Source organism: Leuciscus leuciscus (genome assembly GCF_965113295.1).
Source record: "Leuciscus leuciscus genome assembly, chromosome: 14".
Classification (NCBI taxonomy): domain Eukaryota; kingdom Metazoa; phylum Chordata; class Actinopteri; order Cypriniformes; family Leuciscidae; genus Leuciscus; species Leuciscus leuciscus.
In genome coordinates, this window is record NC_138738.1 from 20,216,316 (window position 1) to 20,244,040 (window position 27,725).

A 27,725-nucleotide genomic window follows, 5' to 3' on the forward strand; every position below is an offset into this window, starting at 1 on the left:
GAGATGTTTAACTCTTGCAACTATAACTCTCGGTATTGCTGGGAGTGAATCAATTATTATTATTATTATTAATAACTTAATATTGTAGCAAGTTTTTTAGTGCAAAATAGAGCATGTTGCAATGAGTAAGTTCATCAATCTGTTGTCTGTAAAATGTTTGCAGGTCTGTGATTCGTGTTGCATTAAGGAATGAGAAAGTTCTGCAGCAGACCTCAAAAGCCTTTATAAACTTGACAAGCTGATGACCCTGGACGGTGTGATCTTGAAAATTTACCCTGAAGAGAAGATGGCTCTCCATTCAACCATGAAAAGGCAAGGTGCAGCAGCTGTCAAAGTGGAGCTGTGAATAGAAGCAAAAGGACACTTGCAAAGTTGTGATTAGAGGAAAACTGATTTGAATGCAAAATAAACATAACTAACTCTAAATAACTAAAATCTTAATTGCTGTTCCACAGTCTATCTTTTTTTCACAGACAGGTCTTAGACTAAGCCAGGACTAGGCCTTAGTTAAATTAGGACATTAAAGCAGCTTAAAAAAACATTACTGGTGTGCATCTTGAGACAAAAAAAATGGCACTGACATATTTGAAGATATGTTAGTGCAAGTTGCTTTCAGTTAACACGGCTCAAACATGCATTTTAGTCTGGGACTATAGGCTTAAGACTTGTCTGTGAAACTGGGCATTAAATTGTAATTTAAAGACGAGTCATCAAAGCTAAAGCCAAGTCAGTCTTTCACAGTATAACAAGTAGTCTTTCACAGTAGCTGAAAAGGCAAGAGCTTGAGTGCCAAGAAACGTCCTCATACCCAGAATCTGCCTGCAGCACAAATTGGAATGTGGGATTCACCTTGTCACCCTCTGTTTCGATCAAACTCTGAGACTTAGATCTGTGAGGTTTTCTGATATCTGTCTTTTGTCTCCATCTGTGTGTACGCAGGTGCTTAGTCAAACAAAACATCCACAACCACCTGCACTTTAACGTTAAATATGACCCACACCAAAGGTTCATGTGGAAATTAAATACAACCGCTCAGCAGGACCTGGCTGCCCAGTCGGCTGGGGGAGGCAAAGTCTCTTTAATCTTATTTGCAATCATATGGTTCATTTGTAAAACATAAAGGATTTCATTTACATATAAACAACACAGAATGCATGCAAAGGCATGTATTTACCTGCATAAGGTGAGTTTTTCCCCTATTATTCTGGTGTCTGGTAATAACTAGGCTTTATATTCACTTCATGTTTAAATTTTTTAAATAATATAATTGTATATTTTAAATATCCGTTCTATGCATCTAAGGTGACAAACTCAAAAAGTATACAGAGTTTAACATTTAGCTGATATACCATAAAAATTATGTTCAGCCACCTTTATTTTAGAACTGCTTAATCTGAAACATAATCTCTGATGATAATTTTAATAATAATTATTATTATTATTAAAAAAACTAAAAGTTTGTAATCTGTCACAAAAAAATATGAAAATTATAAAATGAGAAAAAGAGAATAATCCTATTATTTTTTCTCAATTTTTTTCTTACATGTTTTAGTACTGACTGCTTAATCAGTCTCAATCATTCAAACCAATTGTCCAAGTCACTATAACAAATAATTATAATAATAATAATATATCAGCCAAATAATAAGCACTTTCTGAGCGACAGCTTCATTTAGAATAAATGTACAGCCTTGTTACCAATTTTGACACACACACACACACACACACACACACACACACACACACACACACACACACACACACACACACACACACACACACACACACACACACACAGTGTCTACTTGTTTTATAACGACAATCTTATGTCAGATTTACATAATAGGCTATAATTCACAGAATTGAACATTTTTCTGATGACCCAATTTTGTAACACTATTCGTGGAAAGTGACTTCAATCTTTAACAGTTCAAGTGTAACATACTGGGTTTGGTTGCTTAGTAACTTCAGAAAACCGGTCAGGTGTTTCGCGCGTAAATCCTCCCGTAAACTTTAGCTCCGCCCCCACACACTTCCTCTATTTGACAGCATATATGTGTTTATTACAGACATTTCTCATTCATATCGCACGCATGGACATAGTACAAGCTCTGACGTTTTTTTAAAATGACAGCTTTGGTTTGAGGTATGTATCAGCCTGTGAATGTGTCTTTGTGTGGGGTTTAAATGTGACGAATATGCAGTGTAGAGAACTGGTGCAGACTGGTTGATTCTGCTGCTGTGCGCGCGGCACTGAATGTACCATAATAATGAGATGAGCGGGGACCCTTACATGTTCATTAAGCCCTCTCGGGTAAATGATTAGTAAATTGTCCTTTTGTACCGATACTTTTTCCGCTTTAACACAACAGTATCATCAGACCTCCAATGGTTTCCTGCCTTAGCGGCGTTAATCTGCACAGAACCACGAAGACGTGACAGGACACCGGATTGCGTTCATAGGGAATATTTCCAGCCCGTCCCAGTAAATCGCGTTCTGCTCGCAGTTTACGTGTCATTGGAAAATAAAGCCATTGTCGTTTACATATCGTGACCCGGTATAGAAACACAATGGCGTGACGTCTCCCATGCGAACGGACAGTCACCATTACTGCAAGGACAAGTGGATGAAATGTTTCAGATTCTCAGGAATTAAAGTGGTGATGGATGACGTTTGATGACGTTTATATGAGACAGTAAGTATAAACGTTATGTTAAGCATACATTTCTGAAATATTACAATTAGCCGAGTATCTTGTCTTAAGGTTGTGTTAGTGAAGGTTGTCAGAGTAGTTCTGAGCACATATATAAAGCAAGATGTTTTGGACACTTTTGGATGAGACTCAACAAATTGTACAGTTGCACAGGCTAATATTACATTAAATGGATTTTAGGTCTCTTATAATAAGTTACCATGCACAAACTCTACATAATACACATTGCATAATTTGTTTTATTATATTGTACACTTATTTTTTGCCAATTGCCAAAAGGTTATCTAGCAGGAATACAGTGTGCTTGACACAGCAAATGTTGTCAAGTCAGTTTTAATAAAAAAAAAAAGTGTGCATCTGTCCTGTTTCTAGTTGATTTACTAGTTTCTTTTGCTGTCTTTTTGAGACATATTTGTTGATATCAAATTGCCATATTTATGAGCAGAAGATATTCATATTTTTTTTATGAACTTGGTTCTATTCTAGATTAATTGATTTTGATTTCTTACACTTGATTTGGCAGATGTGAACATAATAGTCAATTTAAGTTTCAGCCTTTCATCCTTTTTTTCTACACATATGCATACGAACTATGTTTGCTTCTATTTAATTACCACATAAGCCTTTTTGGTGTGGGTCATATTTAGCGTTAAATACATTAAATACATAAAATACATAAGCTACACTATTGCACAACACTTTATTTGAACTCACTGAACTACAGCAACCTCTACGTGTGTTTGTGTGTGTGTGTATATATATATATATATATATATATATATATATATATATATATATATATAGGCCTAGGTCATAAATGGTTACTCCAAAATTGAAATTTGCAGGATAACATAAATGAAAATATCAGCGGCAGCCATGACCTAGTTACGGGGTAAAAGCTCAGACGAAGGTTAAATAAGGCTAGCCGTTATGGTAATTGTGTTTTTGGTGGATTAGGGTTGTGTTACCAAGGTGAGGTTAAAAACCGAGGCTTCTTATCACCATAGACTGGTAAAAATTAGCGAAAGCCCACAATTAATTATGCATTTCTGATTTGTTAGTCCAAATCTATTGGCTCATCCAAAGTGATCCATACTGATTGGATAGTAATAAAGAGTAATGTTATATTTTCAAGGAATGTTCTGAAATAAGGAATTATTTAGACTATTTTCAAATAAGTAAATTAATTGTTATTTTGGCATATTTTGTTTTAAAAACAATTAATTCATTTTCAGATGAAAGCATTTGTTTACCTCAAATTGTCTTTAAAAATGAAGTGAGTAATTTCTGTGCTGAATGAAATGGCAAATCGTTCCAAACAGGTTTACTGAACACTCCAACATATAATTGTTTGGACAAACAAGTTGTCTCATCCTGAACTCAGAATATTGGTTAATATAATCACAGCTGTTTTGTAGGTGCCACAGAGCCTTTAGCCTTACACTTTTGGGAAGTCAACTTATAAAAAGTCATTTCTATTTAATTGTTGTGGTTAAGGTTAGAGTATGTAAAGTTCACTGGTGTGTTGAGCATGTTGAATGATGAGAGTAGTTAAGGAAATTGACAATTGCTTGTTGGATCTGTACCAGTGATAAGGATATATTACATTTCCTGTCTGAATGCAAGTATAGTGATGGCTACAATAGTCTGATATATAATCATAATAGTCTTATATATAATATATTACTGCATTTCTGCTGTGGAACAGAAAAGGCCTATTGTGGACTTCAAAAAACAAAAAAATTAAAAAGAAGCAAAAAACAAAAAAAAAACAAGCCTTTTTAACTTCTCAGCTCATAGTGTGCGTAACCTTCCAGCTGTAGATCTTGGGAACTGGTGTATAGCAACTTATTTTGGGTAAGCAGTGGGAAAAGCAATTCTCAGATGTTCTCTGAAGTCTTGTTGAGCCCTACTTTGCCAGTCTTTGAGCATTAAATTTATTAGGTGACTCAATATTTTTCACAGTCTCGCTGGTGGCTGTGCTCTTAATTTCTACTTTATTTGATATACTTATAAGGATTGACTCTACAGATGTTCACACTTGTAAAATGACAAATCTGCCAAAATAGATCAACATGTTGGAATATCCTAGCCTGACTGCGTCAGACTTCCTACTTCCGCTAATTTCATTTCGCTTCTGTACTCAGTCTGAGATAGCAGCCTATCTTTCAGTTTTCCACCGGCCTGAAAACAGCCGGGCCAATCAACGAACAGAGGGCGGGCTGAGAGCCGTGACGTAGACGCTGATTGTACCGTGGATGCGTAGATTTACTTCACATAATCTGCAAAAGTCATTCAAAGCCATGTTTACTCCGGTATTTCGCTCGATGGTTTAGTTTTTGCATCATACATGCGTTTACAGTGGAAGTTAGATGCGGCTGAGCATGCGCATAACACACGCCATAACCAAACGTTATGTGATTGGCTTACGGGTAACCAATGATTTTAAACTTCAGACAAGCGCCCCCCCGCGAGAGAGAAAACACTTCTCTATTATGCTATGCCAGACTCTGTCTACGAAGCAAAGTGAAGTAGCAGAGTCTGGTATTACCAGGCTAGGAATATCCAGCCAGAATTTGGGTTTTTTATTCGAATGCACTGTATCTCTATGCTGTCATATAGGCTAATATGCATCAGTACATAATTATGTTGTGCCTTTTGAGAAATCATGAGTGTTTTTGTTAACCCAAGGCAACACACTAAAGAAAGTAATAATTGTTGTTTACGGCAATCTGACTTGACTAAATAAGCTATTGTGTAATTGCACTAAATTAGAGACTAATTAGAGGAAAATACATGGTGAGGACTTCTTCATTTACAACTAACTGAAGCTTGGACTGGATTGCACCCCTTTAAAGATGTTCATCTGTGACACACACTGCATTTGCATGTTAATTGACTGAAATACAAAATAAAATGCATTTTAAACTTAAACAGTTTTCTTATCCTTCTTAAATTCTTACATATTCCTTACAGTTGACATGTTGACATCAAAGCCTGTGTAAGGCTTGAACGAAAGATCTGTAGGACAGGCAAAGCCCAAGAACAAAGTGCTTGTGACTTGAATAGTTGGTGTGATGAATGGAAGGAATGTGATTGTCTTGTGAAGCAAGTCTAGACTTTGTTTTATTAGTAGACCAACGAGGCTGTAAATTAAGTGCTTAAGGCCTCATGGTAGAAAAATTAAAAGTTTTAAGTAATACTACATGTAATCTGATAACACTGTTTCAATGAGAATAACTCAATCATCCAGCAATGAATTCATCTTACTCAAAACATTGACATTTATAATTTATATAAATAACAGCTTGATTAGCCAAGTGAAATACAAGTTAATTAATCATTATGACATTCAGTCAATTGTTTTTTGACAGTGAGAAGGTCATGCGGTTTTGCCTATTGGATGTTTATGGTTATGTCTTAGCAATGTGAAAGTCGAGCTCCACTCGTCAATATTACCCCTGCAAAATGCATGTATGTTAGAGCAGTCTTGCAACTTGATATTAAAGACAATATTGTCTTTGGCAAGACTCACCACTGCAGTACTATTGTCTTCATGCAGTATATTATGCACCCACTAAGGCTGATAATCTAATAAGGATGTCTAATGCTGTGCTTTAGTGCCTCAGCACTGATCAAGCTCTGTGCAGAGGAAAGTGATACAGGGCAGAGACACTAGGGTGTCTCCCCAAGCGATGGAACCATTTGTTATCTTTAGTGGTGTATTAGGCCACTCCTTATATTTGTACATTGATTTAATGGAATTTGAGATTGAGACTTATGTTTTGTCAAGCCTGTATTTCACATAGAAATGAGCGTAACATTGAGACACTTGATTTGTTTATTCAAGTCATTATTGTCTTAAAATGTCAAATCATTTGACCTCTTTGACAAAGCAAGAGTAGTTCAGTTTATAAAATATAATGTTGTGCGACTCCCCCAAAATTACATTTATTAATTCGCCTAATCCATGATATTTGTAAAAAAAAATTTTTACCTTGAAAAATGTTTTTAATGACTTTTACAATTATTTTTATAAATTTTAATAAGTGTATACTTTTTAAATGTTTAATATGTGTATACTCACATTCAATGTACCGGTATTCAAAGCCACATTCTAAGAGTTTATAAAATGCTGGTTTCATGTGTTTTTAACTAGATTTTTTAAAGATTTGTCATTCATGGAAAGGATTTGTCATTTTCATGGACACTCTTATTTGTCATTGATAATACTATTTACTAAATACTTGTTTTTATGTTTTCATGTAGGAATGTTTACCCTCACAGAAGTTGCCTCTCTAAATGACATCCAGCCAACTTATCGGATACTGAAACCATGGTGGGACGTCTTTATGGATTACCTGGGTGTGGTCATGCTTATGCTGGCCATATTTGCCGGGACCATGCAGTTAACCAAAGATCAGGTGGTTTGTCTTCCTGTTCTGGAATCGCTGGAGGACCGAACCCCTGTGCCCACGGAAAGGACACCAGAGAAAGCTCTTGGCTCAGGGACAGGAGGAGGCCATATGACATTAGCAGCTGCACCTATCGCAAGCAAAGAACAAACCGACAGTGTTGTCCAACACTTCCCACAGTCGTCTGCTGTCAGGCAACCTCAGCCTACGGGTTTACGAACAAATCTGGATTTTCAGCAGTATGTCTTTGTTAATCAGATGTGCTACCATGTTGCCCTCCCATGGTATTCAAAGTACTTTCCATATCTAGCTCTCATTCACACTATTGTTCTTATGGTAAGCAGTAACTTTTGGTTCAAGTATCCAAAGACCAGTTCCAAAATTGAGCATTTTGTGTCTATTTTGGGGAAGTGTTTTGAGTCCCCTTGGACAACCAAGGCATTGTCTGAGACGGCCTGTGAAGACTCAGAAGAGAATAAGCAGAGATTGACTGGAGCCTCCACATTACCAAAGCATTTTTCAACCAGCAGTGAAGAGGGAAGTCCAAATCAGTCCACACCCATGCTTGTAAAATCTAGTATTAAGTTTTCTGCAGAGAAGCCAGTCATCGAAGTTCCAAGCATGACTATACTTGATAAGAAAGATGGAGAGCAAGCTAAAGCACTTTTTGAGAAAGTGAGGAAATTCCGCACACATGTCGAAGATAGTGACTTGATCTACAAACTTTATGTTGCTCAGACTATAATTAAAACTGTCAAATTCATTCTGATTCTGTGTTACACCATGACCTTTGTCACCTCCATTAAATTCGACCATGATTGTGAGCCAGACATTAAGCATTTAACTGGATACTCCAAATTTAAGTGCACCCACAACATGGCTTTCATGTTGAAAAAGCTTCTCGTTAGCTACATTGTCCTCATTTTTGTTTATGGCTTGGTTTGCATTTACACTCTTTTTTGGCTGTTTAGACGGCCTCTTAAGGAGTATTCCTTTGAAAAAGTTAGAGAAGAAAGCAGTTTTAGTGACATCCCAGATGTGAAGAATGACTTTGCTTTCCTCCTTCACATGGTGGACCAGTATGACCAGTTGTACTCAAAACGTTTTGGTGTCTTTCTCTCAGAGGTAAGTGAGAACAAACTGCGGGAAATAAGCTTAAACCACGAGTGGACCTTTGAGAAACTACGGCAACATGTGACTCGTAATGCACAGGATAAGCTTGAGCTGCATCTTTTCATGCTCTCAGGTGTTCCTGATGTTGTCTTTGACCTGACTGATTTAGAGGTCCTGAAACTTGAACTCATCCCAGAGGCACGTATCACAGCAAAAATTTCCCAGATGATCAATCTCCACGAGTTGCACTTTTACCACTGCCCCGCCAAAGTCGAACAGACTGCATTCAGTTTCCTCCGCGATCACCTCCGGTGCCTTCACGTCAAGTTTACGGATGTAGCAGAAATTCCCACTTGGGTTTACATGCTGAAGAACCTGAGAGAGCTCTACTTGGTGGGAAACTTGAACTCCGAGAATAACAAAATGATAGGATTAGAGTCCCTCAGGGACTTGAGGCATCTAAAGATCCTACATCTGAAGAGCAACCTTACCAAGATCCCAACTAACATTACGGACTTATCACCCCACCTGATCAAACTTGTGGTTCACAACGATGGTACTAAACTCTTGGTTTTAAATAGCTTGAAAAAGATGATGAATCTTGCTGAGCTCGAGCTGCACAATTGTGAGTTGGAGAGGATACCGCATGCAATTTTTAGTTTGACCAACCTGCAGGAGTTGGACTTGAAATCGAACAATATCCGTACCATTGAAGAGGTCATCAGCTTCCAGCACCTCAAAAGGCTTAACTGCCTCAAACTGTGGCACAATAAAATAATTTCCATTCCATTGTCCATTAGTCACGTAAAAAACCTAGAGTTCCTCTATCTGTCACATAACAAACTTGAGACCTTGCCTACCACTCTATTCAATCTTCTCAAACTGAGATACCTGGATGTTAGTAACAACTCCATCGTAGTGATTCCTCCAGAGGTGGGGTTTCTCCAAAATCTACAGCACTTTGCCATCACTGGAAACAAGGTGGAAGTGGTGCCCAAGCAGCTGTTCAAATGCACAAAGTTGCGTACCCTATCCCTTGGACACAACTGCATCACGTCGCTACCAGAGAAAATCGGACAGTTGTTGCAGCTGACTCATCTTGAGCTGAAGGGTAACTGCCTGGATCGCCTACCTGCACAGCTTGGCCAGTGCCGACTCTTGCGCCGAAATGGTCTCATTGTGGAGGACCACCTTTTTGATTCACTGCCCCTAGAGGTCAAAGAGAGCATAAGTCAGGAAATCACTGCTACTTTTGCTAATGGGGTGTGATTGTGAATCGGGAATAAATGTTTAGACCTAAAGCCCAGTCATGGTTTTCTAAGTGGAACGGAATTAGAGAGCTCAAGAGGCAATGTTTCAATACTTCTGTTTATTTTTTTTAAGGCTGCTTCTTCTTTCTTTATTTTTCTTTTTTCTTTTTTTAATTGAAATAAATTTTATCCAGGACTGCTGGCATGAATGGATGTTCCAGGTGTAAATAATTAGTCCAGTATCAAAGCTTATGTTAACATTTATTATCATTTTCTGCACAGGCCAAAACAAATTGCCAGTAAGCCAATATAAAACTTTTTGGACATTAACTATGCATAGTGCATAGAATTCTTAAGAATTATTCAAATCTTTGAGATTATTATGCCTGTTTGCATGGGTTTTTGTTCTTCTTCTTTATTAGGGGCAAAGCACTGAAAGTGCGTAGGCACCTCTTGAAATCGTTGGCGTTCTTCTTTTTCTTCTTCTTTTGTTTCTTCTTCTTCCGTATTGAAGTCCATGGCAGCCCATAGAACCGCTTGCGGGAAAGTTATGAAATTTGGCACACTGATAGAGGACAGTCGGAACAGTCACCATAGCAAATTTGGAGTCTCTAACTCAATCCCTCTAGCGCCACCAACTTGCAACAAGTTGCACTCATGTTTATGCTAATAACTTTTTAACCTTATTGGCTAGAAACAAAATTATTCCCCCCTCTAATTCCTTGGCTGAAGCCGATTCAATTGCACCCTATGATGTCATTTTCCGTCACGTAAATCTTTCCGGCATTTTGAATTTTTTGAAAAACATACTTTTTCGAACTCGTCTTTGACGGTTTCTCCAATTTTCACGAAAATGTAATCAGATCATCTTCAGACCATGCCGACAGAAAATTATGGAATTCAAGTTGATTCGTCAAACCGTTCTCAAATACCGCACAAACAAATTTTACGTAGCGCTTGCAAAAACAGACTTAAGGCTGTATCTCCGCAATTCTTTATCACATTCAGACCAAACTTGGTACAAGTCATCACAAGCATGACTTGGCTTCATGCTGTATTTTGGCACAGCGCCACATATGCCCTGAAGGAGCCTGAGAAGTTTCGAACCAACAAAAAGTTTCTTTGCCACTAGTGCGAAGTTTCGAACTAGTGGCAAAAAATATTTTTCAAATGCTTATAACTCTGGGTGTGGTTGACTTATTTTCACGGGAGTCATCTCCTTAGGTTCCTGAATCCTTTCCAAGTTCAACAATACCAAACATGCTAGGTTTGGCGTTACTGTTTATGTAACGTTGTGATTGAGCGTTTAAAAAACATTTGCCAATATCTTCGAAATCGTTAGACAAATCGAGACGAAACCAATGTAGGAAGTTCGGAAAATAGGTTGTTGGCTATAATACGCTAATGCCCAAATGACAAAATATCAATAGTAAGTGGAAAGAAAATACAAACAAAATCAGTTGTGGGTCATTTTTTATGTATTTGGATATAACTCCAAAACGAAATGAGATATTTTCACCAAATTTGACACACATGTACACTCTGAAGACACATGAAAAAAATTGTGGGATTGTGCCTCTTGTTGGCGCTATTATAGAACAAAACAAGGAAATTGCCATTAATTACAATATAATATTAATGATATTAAATGCTACACTTTACGAATACATTGTTGTCCCATTACGAAACCCGGTATGTTTCTTCGGCACCATGCCTTGAAGGTACTCAAAAGGTTTTGGGGCAGCGCCACCTTGTGGTATAAAGTTATAGCAAAATTTCCAAAAATGAATAACTTAACTTTTGAATAATTTTGCCTATTGTATTAGGCAAAAAATTTGCCTAATCAATTAATTTCTTAATAGATTCCCTGGGTTATGCCAAAAACATAGATACCAATTCCTGTCCACCATCTTTATTTTCTTTTAAAACATACTTTTTCTAACTTCTCCTAGACCGTTTGTCCGATTTTCACCAAAATCGAATCGTATCATCTCCAGACCGGGCCAACAAAATAATATGGATTTCATGTCGATAGACAAATTCGTTTTTGTATACCGCAGCAGCAAAGTTTAGGTATGATGCCAAAATTACTATTCAGGCTTTATCTTTGCAATGCCTTGACATATTGACACCAAACTTTGTATGTGTCATTTTCATCTCACTCTGACCACACCACATCACGTAACTGCGCCGCCTATTGGCCGAAAGTGATGAACCGTTAAATCATATTTTGAATTACTGTATGATTATTCTGCTATTTTGCCTAAAATCATCTTTAAATGTTTAAATTGCTCATTGTTGCAGTTGGTCGGACACTCCCTGCCATGTTGGCACGTCTTATCGTCTTCTTGTGCTTGGCCCCGATAATTGCTGCTTGCAGCTATATTTATTATCATTTTTATTATTTGCCCATGTTACAGTGTAGATATAATTCAGATCTTTTTTTTCTTTTTTTTTCTGTTACTTTCCATTAGCATTTATGTTAATTGTTTTCACCAGCTGTTTTACACACAGTCTGCATCACATGCATTGTGCATTGTGGTGCCATTAACGATTGTATACATTGTTTGGAAGAACCCAGAACAACTGACATTAATTACAAAGTTAATCACAACTACTGTATTTGAGTTTAAGTGGTAAAAGAGTCTACCTGGAATTCCTCAAAAAGAAATTCTTATTTGAGTTTAGTGAAAAGTGCACTAAAGTAATTTAAGATGAGGACTGAATGTTTGCGTTGATACAAAATTATCATATCCATCTAGCTCGATCAAACTGTATATTTTATACTTTAGTTACAGTCTGTTCCATCTTTCTGTAATGAGTTTGTGTCCACCTATTCAATTACTATTAAACAAACTATTTTGAACTGTAATAACAGTGTTCAGCATTGAAAATGTATCGATGCTTTTGCAGCAACATGTAATTTGGATTTGATGATGTACAAACTAATGGTAATAATGTGCATTGCAATGCAAGTCTTGGCAACAAAATAGTCTTGTTCTGCTAACATCATCTTTTTATGTGACTTAGAGAAGTAATGCATAAGTTACAGTGACCTCATTTGACTTGTGCATGTTTTGTATATAACACTATATTATGATGGGACAGACCTGTAATGTGTACACTGCATGGTCCTTGCTGCTCAAAAACTCCCAATAGACATATAGTAGTTAACATGCCCTGATATATATTCTAAAATCATATCTTAGTCAGTAAATGTGTAAAACTACCATCTGCTTAACTGTTAGCCCTTACTGGCTAGTAAAAGTAACGGAAATGCTTGCATTGTGTGAATCAGTGTTTTAAGTTACCTTGCAATTGACATTCTCTGTGCTGTGAATGCCCATGCAGTCAGCTTTTGAGGTAAATGCACAAAATGGTGACTTGTCAGATGTTAGTTACCGATATTCACTCCAGTGATTGGATTTCCTATCCTGAACCTTCGTTGATTTGTTAAAGTTTTCTTGATTGAAATGATTGAAACATGGTCAATATATAAAGGGATAGTTCAATTAAAAATAAATATGGTCATCATTTACTCACCTTAATGTCCTTCCAGACAACCTATATGACTATTTATTCTGTGGAACATAAAAAGTAGTTGAAAGTTGTTTGGACCCTTTGAGTTGTTTCGACATGAGGGTAAATGATGACAGAATTGTATTTTTTTGGTAAACTATACCTTTAAGATAACAAGCTATTATAACTAAAATGGTTTCACTGTTGCACCCAAATATTCCTTAACCATTTTCTATTTTTAAGCCATTAATTTGTGAAGAGGAGGTGCAACTATGTGCTCAATCTGTTGAAACAAAATGTATTGACGTATAAAATGTTGACAACAGATTAAGTGGTGTTTGCTTCAAGCCATTCAGTTGTTAATGAAAGATTTCAAGTGATTTTAACATGAATTGAATGATTTGGAATAAAGTTCATTGTGTTTTCCTTATTTTCAAACCAAACCAAACCAAAAGGAGTTCAAAAGGACACAAACTTCACATATTTATTTTTTGTCCTATTCACATTTCAAAGAAGACTTGTCCAGTTTTGTGGAATTATTCTTCCCACACTGTGTTATATTTGTCCCTCTGAAATGCTGCAGGGTCTGATCTGTAATTGGTATCTTTTTGACCCCTCAAGAATCTTCAGACTTGTTGATGGCTTGCCAGATGAGGCTTGAAAATAATTTTTGATACATGTGTGACTAACAATAATCATAACCACATGTGAATCTAAAGATGGGTTTCAATGTTTTGCGCGAGTTGAAATTAGATTACTTTGTAGGTTTTGTAAAATGTAACTATGTTGCACTGTTAAAATGGTTCTGTTTGATGTTTTGAATGAAAGATTGTTTTCATTTATGTAGAGATTTATGTATGTTCCATTTCTATAGCCTACAAAAAGTTTAACTTTGAAATACCTGATTTGTGTCCATTCAGGTACACTTATTGTTCATTCCAACTGAGTACTTATTTTCAGAATGAAGGCAATTTTGTTTTTATTTTACAGAAGCTACTTTACGCTACTCTTCAGCCTTGAATGTAGCCTGATACTGCATCCCTTCATGGTTTAGCCTTTCTGTTTTTGATGGAAAGGAGAGTGAAGTTAGTCTGCTTTGCTCCTAATCAGAGATGTTTTGTTTTAAAGGACGTTCAATTTGCAACTTGCTATTTTTAATATAATAAATATATTGAAAATAAATACATTGGTGTCTGTGCTGTTTGAAACATTTAAATCTGAATTAGGCTAAAGAAAGTAAAACCCATACAGTATGTATACGAGGAGGTAAAGCAAAGCCAAAGTTAAAACTTTCTAATAAATACAGGACCTCACTATCAAAACATACAGGAAGGTTTTTTTTTTAGTTTTTTTTTTTAGGTTTTGTTAGGTAACTGCTAAATTCAGTTAGGTTTATCTTTGTGGGGGACTCTACATAAGCATAATGATTTTTATAATGTACAAACTGTATATTCTATAAAACGTTTTGTATGTTTACATTTTAAAATAAGCATAATTTGGGTTATTTAGGTTAGGTCACCTACAGGTTAAACAAATATATGGTTTTGGACAATTCAGCCGAATCCTTGCACAGTCGTTAAGCTCCCTCTAGAGGTGAATAACAATAACGTCTTTGTTACAAACATTGTTTTGTTGCTCTTTGCAAAAATAAACAATATTTGATAACAAGATGAATACTATTTTATATTATGAATAATTAATTCATAATATATCAATTCATAATATTAATTAATTCGTAAATATGAATATGGAAGTAGAATAATGTCAAATGTTTTGGAAATAAAAAGCCTGTTGAATTGCACTACTTGAAAAAAAATAGGCATTGCATTAACCATGCTTGCATTTTAATGCATTGTATTTTTAGTGCTTACATTTTTATGGGCTGAAATTCAACATGGTTGAATATTTAAGCTGTGAATATTTCAATTAAAAACATTTCAAACACCTTTTCATTATTAAAAATTCAATAATCCATATTCACCTTTCATATTTCACTTCCAAAATATTCAAACTGTTTAAAAATACAACCAATAATATTCAACAGGCAATTTTCGGTCCATTTTATTTCGCTTTGCAAATTCGCTTCCACAAATTCAGTGGTTCAAATTCGACAGTAAATTCAACATTGACGTCCAGGAACTGCAGGAAAAGCAGTAGATTGCCGATCATACTCTCCATCTGCTGTTAGTCGACCTCACCAGCAGATGGTGCAAAAGCGCTTGTTGTTAACGAAGACATTTATTCATAAAATGAAAATGATTATCTGTGTCAGTATATGCGGAAAATATGATAAACACACAAAAGCTGTGTTTATGTTTCATTCAATAACTTCATTGTTACTTTCTCTGTGTATTCTACATGTCATCAGCTTTCTCTACCATGAACAGGATTATAATCGGTTTCCCTCAATAGGCTACCTCATACTCAAGGATTTCCCTTCCGTTGATAGTGATATGAAAGACCAATCTTGCACCTTATTAGGGAAGTAGGCTGTAGGCTATTATATAGGCTACAGGCAAGAAGATGGACTCAGAATATGAACTTAACGCGCAAAGTTTCATGCTGAGCGTTTCGTGATATACTGGCATAAAATCAACACACACACATATATATATATATATATATATATATATATATATATATATATATATATATATATAGTATGCATACGTGTATTGCATTAGCTTAAACTGTCACAGCATTTGCATATTGTTGTCCTATTGTTAGTTTAACTGTAAATCGCTTTGGATAAAAGCGTCTGCTAAATGACTAAATGTAAAAATTGGCTTGACATTGGACATTCGCACATTTAGGGACCGTCTCTAAAGTTGCATACAACATTGGCATTAAACGTTTCTAACTTCAATAGCAAACTTAAATTTATTTGAATAAATATCAAAAATCCAAAGGGTGCGCATTATGCCTGACACTAAATGAACACTTTACATTAGGTTTTATGACTGTAAGTCGTTCTATTCAAATGCTATCGGAGTTAGAAACGTGTATACCTAAGTCGTATACACTTTAGAGACGGTCCCTAAATGTGCGAATGTCCAACATCAAGCCATCTGTATGCCAATCTATCACTGGGAAACGCTCAGCATTAAGCTTTGCGCGTTATTCTGAGTCCATCTGCTTGCCTGCGAGTTTGGTCTTTTATATCACTGTACAGTCCATTAAGCTACGTTAAGCGTTGTATGTCCAGCAGGGTAATCCTTAAGTATTGAGGGAAACCATAATAGCCTGCAGGCAGCACATCGCCACAATATAAAGTTAAGGCAACTAAACAACCAAGAGAAATATATGTCAACCTCAAAAATGTAACATTGGATCTGTATACCCGCATCGGGGAATAATTATAATCTCGTTCACGGTAGAGAAAGATGCATGTAGGCTACACAGGAAAAGTAACCGTGAAGACACTGAATTTAACATAAAACAGCCGTCATAATAATCACAAATACACTTACATTGCTGTAAATGAGTTTTATGAATGAATGACTTGTTCTAACTGTTGCTGGTCTTCGTCAACAACAAGCGCTTTTGCACCATCTGATGGTGAGGTCGACTAACAGCAGATGGAGAGTATGATCGGCAATCTACTGCTTTTCCTGCAGTTCCTGGACGTCAATGTTGAATTTACTGTCGAATTTGAACCACTGAATTGGAAGCGAATTTGCAAAGCGAAATAAAATGGACCGAAAATTGCCTGTTGAATATTATTGGTTGTATTTTTAAACAATTTGAATATTTTGGAAGTGAAATATGAAAGGTGAATATGGATTGTTGAATTTTATTAATAATGAAAAGGTGTTTGAAATGTTTTTAATTGAAATATTCACAGCTTAAATATTCAACCATGTTGAATTTCAGCCCATAAAAATGTAAGCACTAAAAATACAATGCATTAAAATGCAAGCATGGTTAATGCAATGCCTATATTTTTTCAAGTAGTGCAATTCAACAGGCTTTTTATTTCAAAAACATTTGACATTATTCTACTTCCATATATGTATTCATGAATATATTTTTGTGAATAATCTAATGAAGCAGAGGCTAATAGCCTACCACAAAGGGCGGAATTTGGTGGCCCTTAAGTTCTCGAATTGGTTGTGTATGTTACCTTATACCTTATACCTATTACTAGCAATTCTCACGATGAACTGTTTTGTTACTCTGTGATGGGTGTAAATTATTGTCCAGCGTCTAGCAAGGGGAGCTAGATGTAAGCGCCATCCATACGGTCTTGTCACGTGGTAACAGTAACCTTTCACAGCGCTGCTCAGGTGTGATAACTGGAAACGTCCTGTATTTAATCATTTTATTGAGATTTCTCTGGCAGTTTTACAACTATACATTCTATTTTACCTTTATTATATTGCACGTCTGTATCAATCCGTGCATTTAGAAGATTAAAATGGCATGTTTTATAAAATGTCTTAGTGAGACTAAAGCAGCAACGATTTGTATGAGGCAGTCTCAAATCTGTTTGTGAACGACAAGCGCCCTCTAGAGGAAGACAACTTGAAATGGTTATGAAGTAGTTGTTGCAAAAAAACAGCCTCAAAGTTGCCTGACACTGTTGTTTAGTTTGTTTCCAGGGGGAAATGATTTCAGTGACACCTGCTTTAATTTAGCGCAGTAGGACTGATTGACCCTCGTTTATGTGGTAAGTGTGCATTCATTTTGAAAATAACGTTGCTTTCGTTAAAAATAAAATAATAATAAATAATTTAAACGAAAGGATTCGTACGTTTTAAATTGGGACCGGGCTCAGTATTTACGGCAACTTGCACATGTATTCAGAACTTCAACTAAGTTATTTGTATTTAATTACTAAACGTGATGCCTTTGGTTTTCATAAGTATACTTACATGTTTGAGAAACGTTAGCAAAATAAGCCAAAAAGTTTCAAATCGACTGTATGCCTGGAGTTGGCCAAGAAACACAATGTAACATTTCACACACACCACAAAACACATTCTGCTTAAATAGAAGTAATGGTGCAAAATGCATTGGCCAGTTTCAGTTGATCTGACAAGTAAATCTTTATCAGAGGACACAAACACAAGGGCAAAATTCACACAAGACCCATTCAAAATCTGAATCTTATGGAAGTTTACTCTGCTCGATCATTATTTATGGCCCATTAAAAAAAACAAAAAAAACAAACAAACATTGAATTAAAAGCTTACTTTTTGGAGGTAACACACTCCCCTGCTTAGGCTAATTGACAGTAGCAGTCAGCTAATATGCTGTGTCTTCCTGCTGGTAATAATCTATATTTAAGCAGGGCTTTAATTATGACATTATGCAATCTGTTTTAAAGGACTTAAGATAAAGAAGATATGTTCCCGGCCTCAGCTGAAAATCCAGGTAATTGCATAAATCTCTCACTCTTATGTTGCTATAATGTTATATACAGCTGTCTCGTATTTATTGTTTCTGAATGAGGTACATTCTCGAATAATCACTTTCACTTGTCAAATGTCCAGGGAAATGCTACAGTCAGACATTATTTGGATCGTTTGCATCCTCTGAGTCCTTTCAGACCAATAGCTCTGACAGGTAAGAACTGTCAGAAGATCTTCCTTGTGCTTTTCTTAGCAGGCAATAGAAATTGCTTTTCTATATAAACTGTTGAAGATCTTAAAAAAAAAGAAGCTTAAATTATAAACAAAAAGGTTTTCAAAACCTTAATAAAATAAATAAATATGAAAAAATTATATTGAAGTTGAAATTTTAAATTAAACATTTTAAATGTATATAGATATATAGTAAAAACACACACACACACACACACACACACACACACACACACACACACACACACACACACACACACACACACACACATACATATATATATATATATATATATATGCATATTGTAATGTGCTACCATTTGTTTTGTCCTCAGATATGGTGCCTATGAGTCTTTTGAACAAAGGGCCTTGAGCACTGAAGATGCAGATAGTGTTTTTGATCATTCTAATGGAGGGTACAGTGACTCCTGTTCATCCACCTGGAATGTAGACCTCTTGTCAAACTGGGAAAGGCCCTATGCCATGTCTTCCCAGAGGTCCAGGTCTCCATTCTCAGACAGTGGCAGAGAGAGTCAATACTCTTCCAATCTCTCTGATTCCTCCAGCCTGTACTCTCCCTCACACTCTCGGGCTGCGCCGATTGGCTCACGGGGCAGAGACATGCACCCATACGTGCACAGAAACTACCGGGGAAGAGGTTCTGTTGTACCTGAGGCTGAAGGACAAGGTGTAAGGGTACGTCTGGTATCTAGTTTATCATTTGAACAAAATCAATGACATTTAGTGTTGAATTGTCTCTTCTCTTCTGCAGTGCTCAAGTCTGAACCCATCTATTTGCATAGAGAGATACCCCTCAACATCAGCTGCTCTAGTGTTTCGAGGGACCAAGAGGAAGATGATGGAACCAGTGCCTCCTTGCAAGTTGGTTAAAAAAAAGAGGATTGTCAAAGCAGGTCCCAGCATCAGCAGCATTGTGGGTATGTGATGTGCTGCTTTGATAGACCAAACATGGTTTAAAAAATGGCAAAACAAAGTTTCCACTGTTAAATTGTTGCACGTTCTGTTAAAATGCTGCTCTGCGTTGATGCTTATGATGCTTTAATTTGTTTACTTTTCTTAGGACCACACATTTCAAAGGTAAGAATCTTCAATCAAAGGTGCATTATAGAATCAGTCCTGTGATACTACAGTTTTTATTTTCCACAGGACCGTTGCTTTTCTTCCAATAGCAAGGAAACAACTGGAGAGCATGGTATATAACAGCTTTATTATTTTCATTGTTTATTATATTGGGGGGGACAAAGTTGTATCTAACACAAAAATTGAATGCAAGCATGGGTTAATATTTGTGTGCAGACCTTGGCAAAAATGTTCGAACCAGAGAGAAGCGCAGAAGACGACGAGAGAAGAATCATGAAAAATATGGAGATAAGCACAGGTGAACACTGACATTTCTAGTAAGGCATCACTTGTGTTTTTAAACCGCATCTACATTTATTGGTTGTTTATTAATTAAATTATTCAAATATATACAAATATTTGTAAAAAAAAAAATATTATTTGAGGTAGGAATTGATAATTGCTGCTGTATTCCTTATAGAGGCAGTGAAATGTTGAATTGTGACATCTGTAGAAAGGCTAAAGAATTTAAATTCACTTGCTAATACAAAATAGTTCAAATTGTACATTTACATTAGTAGTTGTATAAATACATTAAATGTCAAGGTAAATGCAGATTTATGTCAGCTTAGTGTTCACAATGTGTTTTTTTTAGGTGGGCTTTTACATGTGCTTTTTGTAAATTCCACACGTTTGAAGACAAAGACATTGAGAAACACTTTGAAAGCACGTATCACAGAGAGACTCTTGACTATATAAGACGGCAAGCCAAATTTGATGACAAGGTCATCAATTTTTTGCATGTAAGACTTTTGAAATGTTCTTTTTTTAATTGTTTGAGGTTTTTGTATGGATTTGTATTACAGTTGTTGATGTACATTTACCCTGTTTTAATATTGCACAGGATTGCATGGTTCACAAATTTCATAAAACTGTCTCTACTCTACACAAACTAAAGTTTTCCTGTGGACGAAGCAAAGATGAGTGGGTGAAAATAATGGAAGGTATGTAACGTTATAAATACGCATAATATGAAATGAATAAATACATTGTATTATATTTTTTAATATATTGCAATGCATACAGGTATTTTTCCCCACTTGATGGAAATAGGCTTTATTAGCCTACATAACTACAAAGATGATTATTAACACTTTATTCAAACTTCATAATCTTACAGGGGTGACAGAAGATGATTACATGAGAAGGATGGAGGTGGTTTACTGTGTTGCATGTGACAGTCACATTCCTGTGGTTTTCAGCTCTGTACAGCAACATCTTCATTCACTCACTCACCTCAAGAGCAAAATGGTAAGAAATCTCTGTTCTGTCTCATCTAAATATCCCGAACCTTCATGTTTATGTATATGCATATACTGTTGTATTCTCCTCTTGTGTTTTTGACCCACCTGTCCTGAGCTACCGTTTGCGCACCAATCCTCTGCATGCTTTCATTTAGTTTCAAAATGGATGGTATCTAATGAAAAAATAACATACACAAACTATTGGGCGAAAAAACAAACAAAACAAAAGAAAAGACTTTTGATTGTCTTATCCACAAATTAGCTAAATTTAAGCAAATCCACCACTTGAAAAGCAATTACATCAAAGACAGAATAATGTTTTTTTGGCAGAATATGGGAAGTTGTGTGTGGAGTGATGAATCACAATGAAACAAATTGCATTATGATGTTCTATCTAGAGCGATGTCTTCATAAATCTGCTGAGAAATATTATAATAAATGCATCTCTACCACAGTAAAGCATGGAGGAAGAGGTGTCATTGTGTGGGGAGCCTTTTTAGCTGCTGGCATTGGTGAACTACTTCACTGTGAAAAGTCGTTTAATGCTCACATCAAGCAGTAAACTCAAAAAATCTCCAATTAAACTCAAACAAACTGGGAGACACTTTTTTTATGGTTTAGAAAATGGTAATAAAATATGACAAGTACTCAGAGTTATCAGATCAGTTGATATTTCACTGGTTTTGGCCATCTTTCTGTTAGACTGTCTTACAAATGAATTAGGTTGAATAGCTGTCAGCTGTTAAATGAACTACACAATTAGATAATACCAATTTAGGTCAACCAATTACCAAGCAATGGTTAATTTTGTTTAGTCTGTGGTGTAAAAAGGTCGCATTAACAATTAAAGAAAAAACACTTAAACAAAACGTGGTCAGGTCAAAGTGTGAATCATTTTTGGTCCCAAATATTTTATACATTTTACTGGTAGTCCACTGTATGAAGAATTGTTGGGTATAATATGTCACAGTTTACTTTATTTTGCTATCCTCACTTACAAAAATGAACTATAGTGTCCTGCACCCACTAGTAAAAAAATTATTTTTGGTTTGACTGTATATTTGTATATTTATATTATTATTTTTATATATTTATTTATTTTAGAGCTGCACGATTCTGGTTAAATTGTGAATCACAATTCTGAACATACAACTAAACAAAACGTAATTTACTAGAGGTTCTGACAAAATAGTAATTGCCACAGTCTATTTTAAAAATATTTAATTTGAATGAATAATTAATTAAATCGATAGTTTTAAAAAATAATTAAATGACTCACTCATAAACACTTCACCTGTTTAATTACTGGATGAATCAGATTTTTCTGTTTCTGCTCCATTCACGAGTAACATTGGTTTTGCTATGTTTCACAGAACTAAGATATGCTGTTGTTCTAGTGTTAGCTATAGTAACAGGACAGTTTTGAGTTACATTGTTTGTCTTGAGCTGGTGTGCTATTGGTGGCTAACAACAAACATTTGCTTGTATACTGTTGTGCACTGTATGTTCTTTTTTTGTTCTCCTTGTCGTTTGTTCGTCATCTTCGCATTGTTTTGCGTATCATTATTTTGCTTCGCTTCAGTTATGATAAAGGGACATCGACTCTTGCATTGCATGTTTGTGCATTTTGGGGCGGAGCAATGAAGTGAGGGGTGTGTTTGTTTGGGTTGTATATTATAATGGTGTATATATCTTGTTTATCATGTTTTTCCCCCCTCAAAGGCTTACAAGGAGCAGTTAAAAAGAGACAGCGTGGTCACAGCCAAAGCCATAATAAATAATGATAATGTGAAAGTGCGCTATGAGAGGTACATGAAGGTAACAACATTTGTGGCATGTTGAAACACAAAATAAGGTTTTAATTTTTTTTAAAGAATATTTGAAGTTATTTCTCTTCTCTTCTAATTTGACAGGGAGAAGATCCATTTGCAACAGATGCCAAAGACGCAAGTTCTGATTCTCAGGACCCCGAGAGATCTGATGAAGCAGAGGAAGACGAAGAGAACAGTGACTCATAAAAATGGATATAAGTAATGAATGGAGAAAAAGAGAAAAGAGGGAAAGGCTTTGTTCTATGGTAGTTTCTTGTTCTATAACTTCAAATGCTCAGATGAACTTGTAAAGTAAAAGGCCTGAGATAAATTTTTCATCATTTTGATTTCATAATTCAGTCCACATTGATTCATGCTAATAAGTGTAGGCTAGTTTTCCTCTCAAAGTGTAGGCATTTTCTTTCTATCTTTAAAAAAAAGTGTACTCTTCACAGTGCAGTCTGAGATTAATTTGTACTGTCTCTGTAGTATATGCATATTTTGAGTAAAAATATTTTGCCACTGTTCTGAATGCCATTAAACTTTACAGTATTATATTTGAATGCAGGTGTTAGATTGTGTTGCTCCCGATAATTTTTGGGAATGGACATTTGCCTTTTCACTGTTTGTTCTGAGATTAGATCTGTTGACCATTAAATGTTCACTGAACACCAGATGTGATTGCTGTGAAAATATATTTAACAGCGTGGAGCATTACAACTGCTTAGAATACTGGAGGTCCCAAATGGCAGCTCTATAAGCAACTTACATTTACATTTACATTTAGTCATTTAGCAGACGCCTTTATCCAAAGCGACTTACAAATTAGGACTAAATTCAGCGAGTCATCATAAAGAGGCAAAAGCAACAACAATGCAAGAAGTGCTCAAAATACGAAGTTCAGGTATTATTCAGAGTAGCATAAGCCTGATAAGTGATGTTTCAAAGGGAAAGGAAAAATGTGTTTTTTTTTTTTTTTTTTTTTTCTATAAGGTTAAGTGCTCACGGAAGAGATTGGTTTTCAGCTGTCTTTTGAATGTTGTCAGGGATTCTGCATTCCGGATGAGGGTGGGGAGAGCGTTCCACCAGCATGGAACTGTGAATGAGAATGTTCTGGAAAGTGATTTTGTGGCTTTCTGTGATGGAACCACGAGACGTCGCTCGTTGACCGATCGTAGGTGTCTGGTAGGGATGTAGACTCGTAGGAGTGAGTGAAAGTAGGAGGGAGCTGAGCCTGTGATAGTTCTGTAAGCAAGCGTCAGTGCCTTGAACTTGATGCGAGCAGCGAGAGGTAGCCAGTGCAGAGAGATGAACAGAGGAGTGACGTGGGCCCTCTTGGGCTCGTTGAAGACAAGACGAGCTGCAGCATTCTGGATCATCTGTAGGGGTTTGGTTGCACATGCTGGAAGTCCAGCCAGAAGAGCATTGCAGTAGTCAAGCCTAGAGATGACCAGGGCCTGGACGATAAGTTGTGTTGCATGCTCAGTTAGGAAAGGCCTGATCTTCCTGATGTTGTGCAGTGCAAACCTGCATGATCGAGCTGTCTTTGAAATGTGATCTGTGAAGGTCAGCTGGTCATCAAACGTTACTCCAAGATTTCTGACCGATCTTGATGGGGTGATTAATGATGACTCTAGCTGGATGGTGAAGTCGTGCTGTAGAGATGGATTGGCAGGGAGGACGAGAAGCTCAGTCTTTGCCAGGTTGAGCTGCAGGTGATGTTCCTTCATCCATGTGGAGATGTCCGCCAGACAGCTTGAGACCCGTGCAGCTACTGTGGGATCATCTGGTTGAAAGGAGAGGAAGAGCTGCGTGTCATCAGCATAGCAGTGGTAGGAAAAACCGTGTGCCTGTATGATGTGTCCCAGTGATGTGGTGTAGATGGAGAAGAGGAGGGGACCAAGAACTGAACCCTGGGGAACACCTGTGGTCAGCTGATGTGCTCTGGATACCTCACCTCTCCATGCGACCTTGAAGGACCTACCTGTGAGATAGGACTCAAACCAGTGGAGTGAAGTTCCTGTGATGCCCAGTGATGAGAGGGTGGACATAAGGATCTGATGATTCACCGTGTCGAAGGCAGCGGACAGATCCAGGAGAATGAGGGCTGAAGATTTGGAAGCAGCTTTTGCGATCCGTAGGGCTTCTGTGACTGACAGTAATGCAGTCTCAGTTGAATGTCCTTTCTTGAAGCCAGATTGGTTGACATCCAGCTGGTTGTTTAGAGACAAGAAGGATGTTAGTTGGTTGAAGACAGCTCTTTCAAGTGTCTTCGCAATGAATGGTAGGAGAGAGATAGGTCTGTAATTCTCTACAAATGATGTGTTTAGCGTTGGTTTTTTGAGCAGTGGAGTAACCCGAGCCTGCTTGAATGCTGTAGGGAAGGTGCCAGTATGGAGGGATGAGTTGATGATGTGTGTGAGTGATGGTAGAAGTGTGGGAGAGATGGCTTGTAGAAGGTGTGAGGGGATGGGGTCAAGCGGGCAGGTGGTAGGGTGACTGGAGAGGAGAAGTGTAGATACTTCTTCCTCGGTTAGCGAAGAAAAGGAGGACAGAGGGGTATTGGCTGTGGAAGGGGTCGGTCTGGGTTCCTGTGTGTGTGGAGCTGAGTACTGACTGCTGATAGCTGTTGTTTTGTTGGTGAAGAAGTGCGCAAAATCGTCAGCAGTTAAGGAGGAGGCGGGTGGTGGTGGAGGTGGACAGAGGAGAGAGTTGAATGTCTTGAAGAGTAATCGTGTGTTGGAGGAGCTGTTGATCTTGTTGTGGAAGTATGAAGATTTTGCAGCATGAACATCAACAGAAAAGGAGGAGAGGAGAGATTGATACATACTCAGGTCAGATGCGTCTTTTGATTTGTGCCATTTCCTCTCCGCTGCCCTGAGTTCGGTCCGGTGTTCCCGAAGAACCTCAGATAACCAGGGGTTAGAGGGAGTAGCGCGTGCTGGCCTGGAGGAGAGAGGGCAGATAATGTCTAGAGAAGAGATTAGAGTGGAGCATAAGGTGTCCGTTGCGGTATTCACATCCAGAGATGAGAATTGTGAGGGTGGGGGAAGAGAGGATGACACGGCAGAGGAAAGATGGGAGGGGGAAAGTGTGAGCGTGTCCCTTTTCCTCTGCGGCGTCAAGAGTTGAGAGCGCTGCAGAGGCGGAAGTGCGTAGGCGGGCCGAGTAGGGGGGGGCGCCATGACTTCGTCAGTTCGTCATGAACTTCAGGGAAGAACAGCACTGATCGCTGATGAGGGGCCTGTTGACGCCCCAGCAGGAACCATTCGTCGAGGTGGTTTCTAGTGGGCTCTTTCAGTGAAGACCAGTCGAGGCCGAGCTCTTCAACGGCCCTGGTGAGAACATGGAGAAGCTCGGCGTCTGTGCTCGCCCTGGCGTCACTTTTGCTAGACTGAGACGGGGGTGGGGTCAATGACTAAGCCCGACCAATCCTCGCCTTCAGAGGCCGTCAATGACAGGCTGCCATCGTGGAGGTCTTCCTCCGATCCACCAAACGAGACGAGGCAGGCCGCTTCAAAGGAGGGGCGCTGGTCTGCTTTGGTCATGAGCACCGGCGAAATCTTTCTCTGTGGAGAGAGTGAGGCATGCGGGGTCTGAGCCGGTGTGAGCTCACTCGTCTCCGTGTGCTTGTGTGTCCTCTGACCCTGCCGTTTCTTCCTCCGAGGTTCTTGGGAGGCGGGAAACGAGAGGCCGGGAGTCATTTGAAACAACGCCGCGCTGCTCTTTTAGAAAGAGATTTTCCTTTTAGGCGGATTCGCTCGTTAAAAGGATACTTCGCCGGATGGCCGCAGGGAAACGGCGAATCAGCAGATGACGGCGTCAAGTCAGAAGCACTGAGCAGGAGGCTGCCTTCTGCTGAACTGCGCTACTGGGCTCATTCGACGGCGAGAAGGCTTTCAAAGCTGGAGAAGATCAGCGACGAGGTGAGTCTTCGCTGAAGGAGAATAAATCTGATGTCTATGGCGAAATGGGCCGCTTATATAGTCAGTAGCTCCGCCCATTTTGGCGGGCTCAGCTCGCTGGTGGCGGGACACGCCCTGATAGGTTCGCGCAGCCACACCGCCATAGGTTCGTGCAGTTCCCGCAGCCCAGCCAATCTGCACGCTTATAGCTCTGCACCTGTGTTGGCTGTGCAGCTGCACTGTGTTTTAAATTTTTCAATCACGATCCTTTGAAAAATGTCATGTTTTTAAAGTTTTGTTGCTGCATTTTCCTTCGACTTGGCCCGCTTAAGTGTCTGATTCCACACACGGCACCGTTAGCAAGCAAGAGAAAAAAACGAGTGAGATTATTCAAACGGATACCGTGCCAGCACATACATCACATAGCCTACACAATATTCAACAAGGCTAATGTTACTCTTTAACCAAATTGAAGACGTTATAAATGTAATGTTGCCAGATAAGAAAAATCTTAATACAGTATAATGCTCCCACAAACTTCAAATTAGGCTATCAACAATCTCGTTTTTGCGGTTTGACCTGCGATGAAGTTCAGAAAAATCATGACCCTATGAAAAATTAAGTTTTACCTGTAGCTGCGTTTTCTTTCGACTCGGGAGTCGGCTGGCTACACTGCCTCATGCGCACGCGGTGACAGTTAACGTTAGCTGGCAAGAGAAAGATCCAAGTGATAAAATTTCCGGCTAGCGCACCAACAAATACATCACATACACAATTTCAATTTAGTTTTATTCAACAATGCTATCCTTCTCCAAACTGATGACGTTAGCAAATGTTGCCAGATAAGATCTATCTAAATCATGCTCATATATTTTTGTTTTTGTTTGTTTTTTTGGTAATAAAATGCACACGTGACACAAGCTTATATGAAGGGTGCCGCTCGCTACTTCTCTCTCTCATTGCACTCTTAAAGTTGAACAAACAGGTAACTTTACAAGAGTAAACTGTGGAAATAAATGAGCAAAGTTA

General features: G+C 37.8%; 2 protein-coding genes across 7 annotated transcripts; both read left to right on the forward strand.

Moving 5' to 3' along the window:
- Nucleotides 1-1,755: 1,755 nt before the first annotated feature.
- lrrc8db (leucine rich repeat containing 8 VRAC subunit Db) lies at nt 1,756-14,193 on the forward strand. Of its 5 annotated transcripts, none has more exons than XR_014197281.1 (3): nt 1,757-2,696; nt 6,984-10,347; nt 10,462-14,193. XR_014197281.1 is itself a non-coding variant. In XM_082136776.1 (3 exons), the coding sequence occupies exon 3, from the start codon at nt 6,986-6,988 to the stop codon at nt 9,509-9,511; it is 2,526 nt and encodes an 841-aa protein (XP_081992902.1). In that variant the 5' UTR covers nt 1,757-2,146; nt 2,373-2,696; nt 6,984-6,985; the 3' UTR covers nt 9,512-14,193. The 5 variants fall into 5 exon arrangements, 4 of the variants coding, with proteins under 4 accessions (XP_081992903.1, XP_081992904.1, XP_081992902.1 ...); XM_082136776.1 differs by having other exon boundaries at nt 1,757-2,146; nt 2,373-2,696; nt 6,984-14,193; XM_082136777.1 differs by having other exon boundaries at nt 1,756-2,700; nt 6,984-14,193.
- A 2,978-nt stretch (nt 14,194-17,171) lies between these two features.
- znf326 (zinc finger protein 326) lies at nt 17,172-23,465 on the forward strand. Of its 2 annotated transcripts, none has more exons than XM_082136928.1 (13): nt 17,172-17,680; nt 18,341-18,387; nt 18,507-18,579; nt 18,932-19,292; nt 19,369-19,534; nt 19,678-19,694; nt 19,764-19,809; nt 19,914-19,995; nt 20,332-20,479; nt 20,581-20,680; nt 20,857-20,987; nt 22,703-22,788; nt 22,894-23,465. In XM_082136928.1, exons 2-13 carry the CDS (start codon nt 18,360-18,362, stop codon nt 23,012-23,014), a joined length of 1,359 nt encoding a protein of 452 aa, XP_081993054.1. In that variant the 5' UTR covers nt 17,172-17,680; nt 18,341-18,359; the 3' UTR covers nt 23,015-23,465. The 2 variants fall into 2 exon arrangements, with proteins under 2 accessions (XP_081993054.1, XP_081993055.1); XM_082136929.1 differs by having other exon boundaries at nt 17,182-17,680; nt 22,703-22,798.
- Nucleotides 23,466-27,725: the final 4,260 nt, after the last annotated feature.

Coding starts and splice junctions, on each gene's coding strand:
- lrrc8db (XM_082136777.1), top strand. CDS start 6,986: ATGTTTACCCTCACAGAAGTTGCCTCTCTAAATGACATCCAGCCAACT.
- znf326 (XM_082136928.1), top strand. CDS start 18,360: ATGTTCCCGGCCTCAGCTGAAAATCCAG. Junction 18,580..18,931: donor CAGACCAATAGCTCTGACAG/GTAAGAACTGTC, acceptor TTTTGTCCTCAG/ATATGGTGCCTATGAGTCTT. Junction 20,988..22,702: donor CTCACCTCAAGAGCAAAATG/GTAAGAAATCTC, acceptor CCCCCCTCAAAG/GCTTACAAGGAGCAGTTAAA.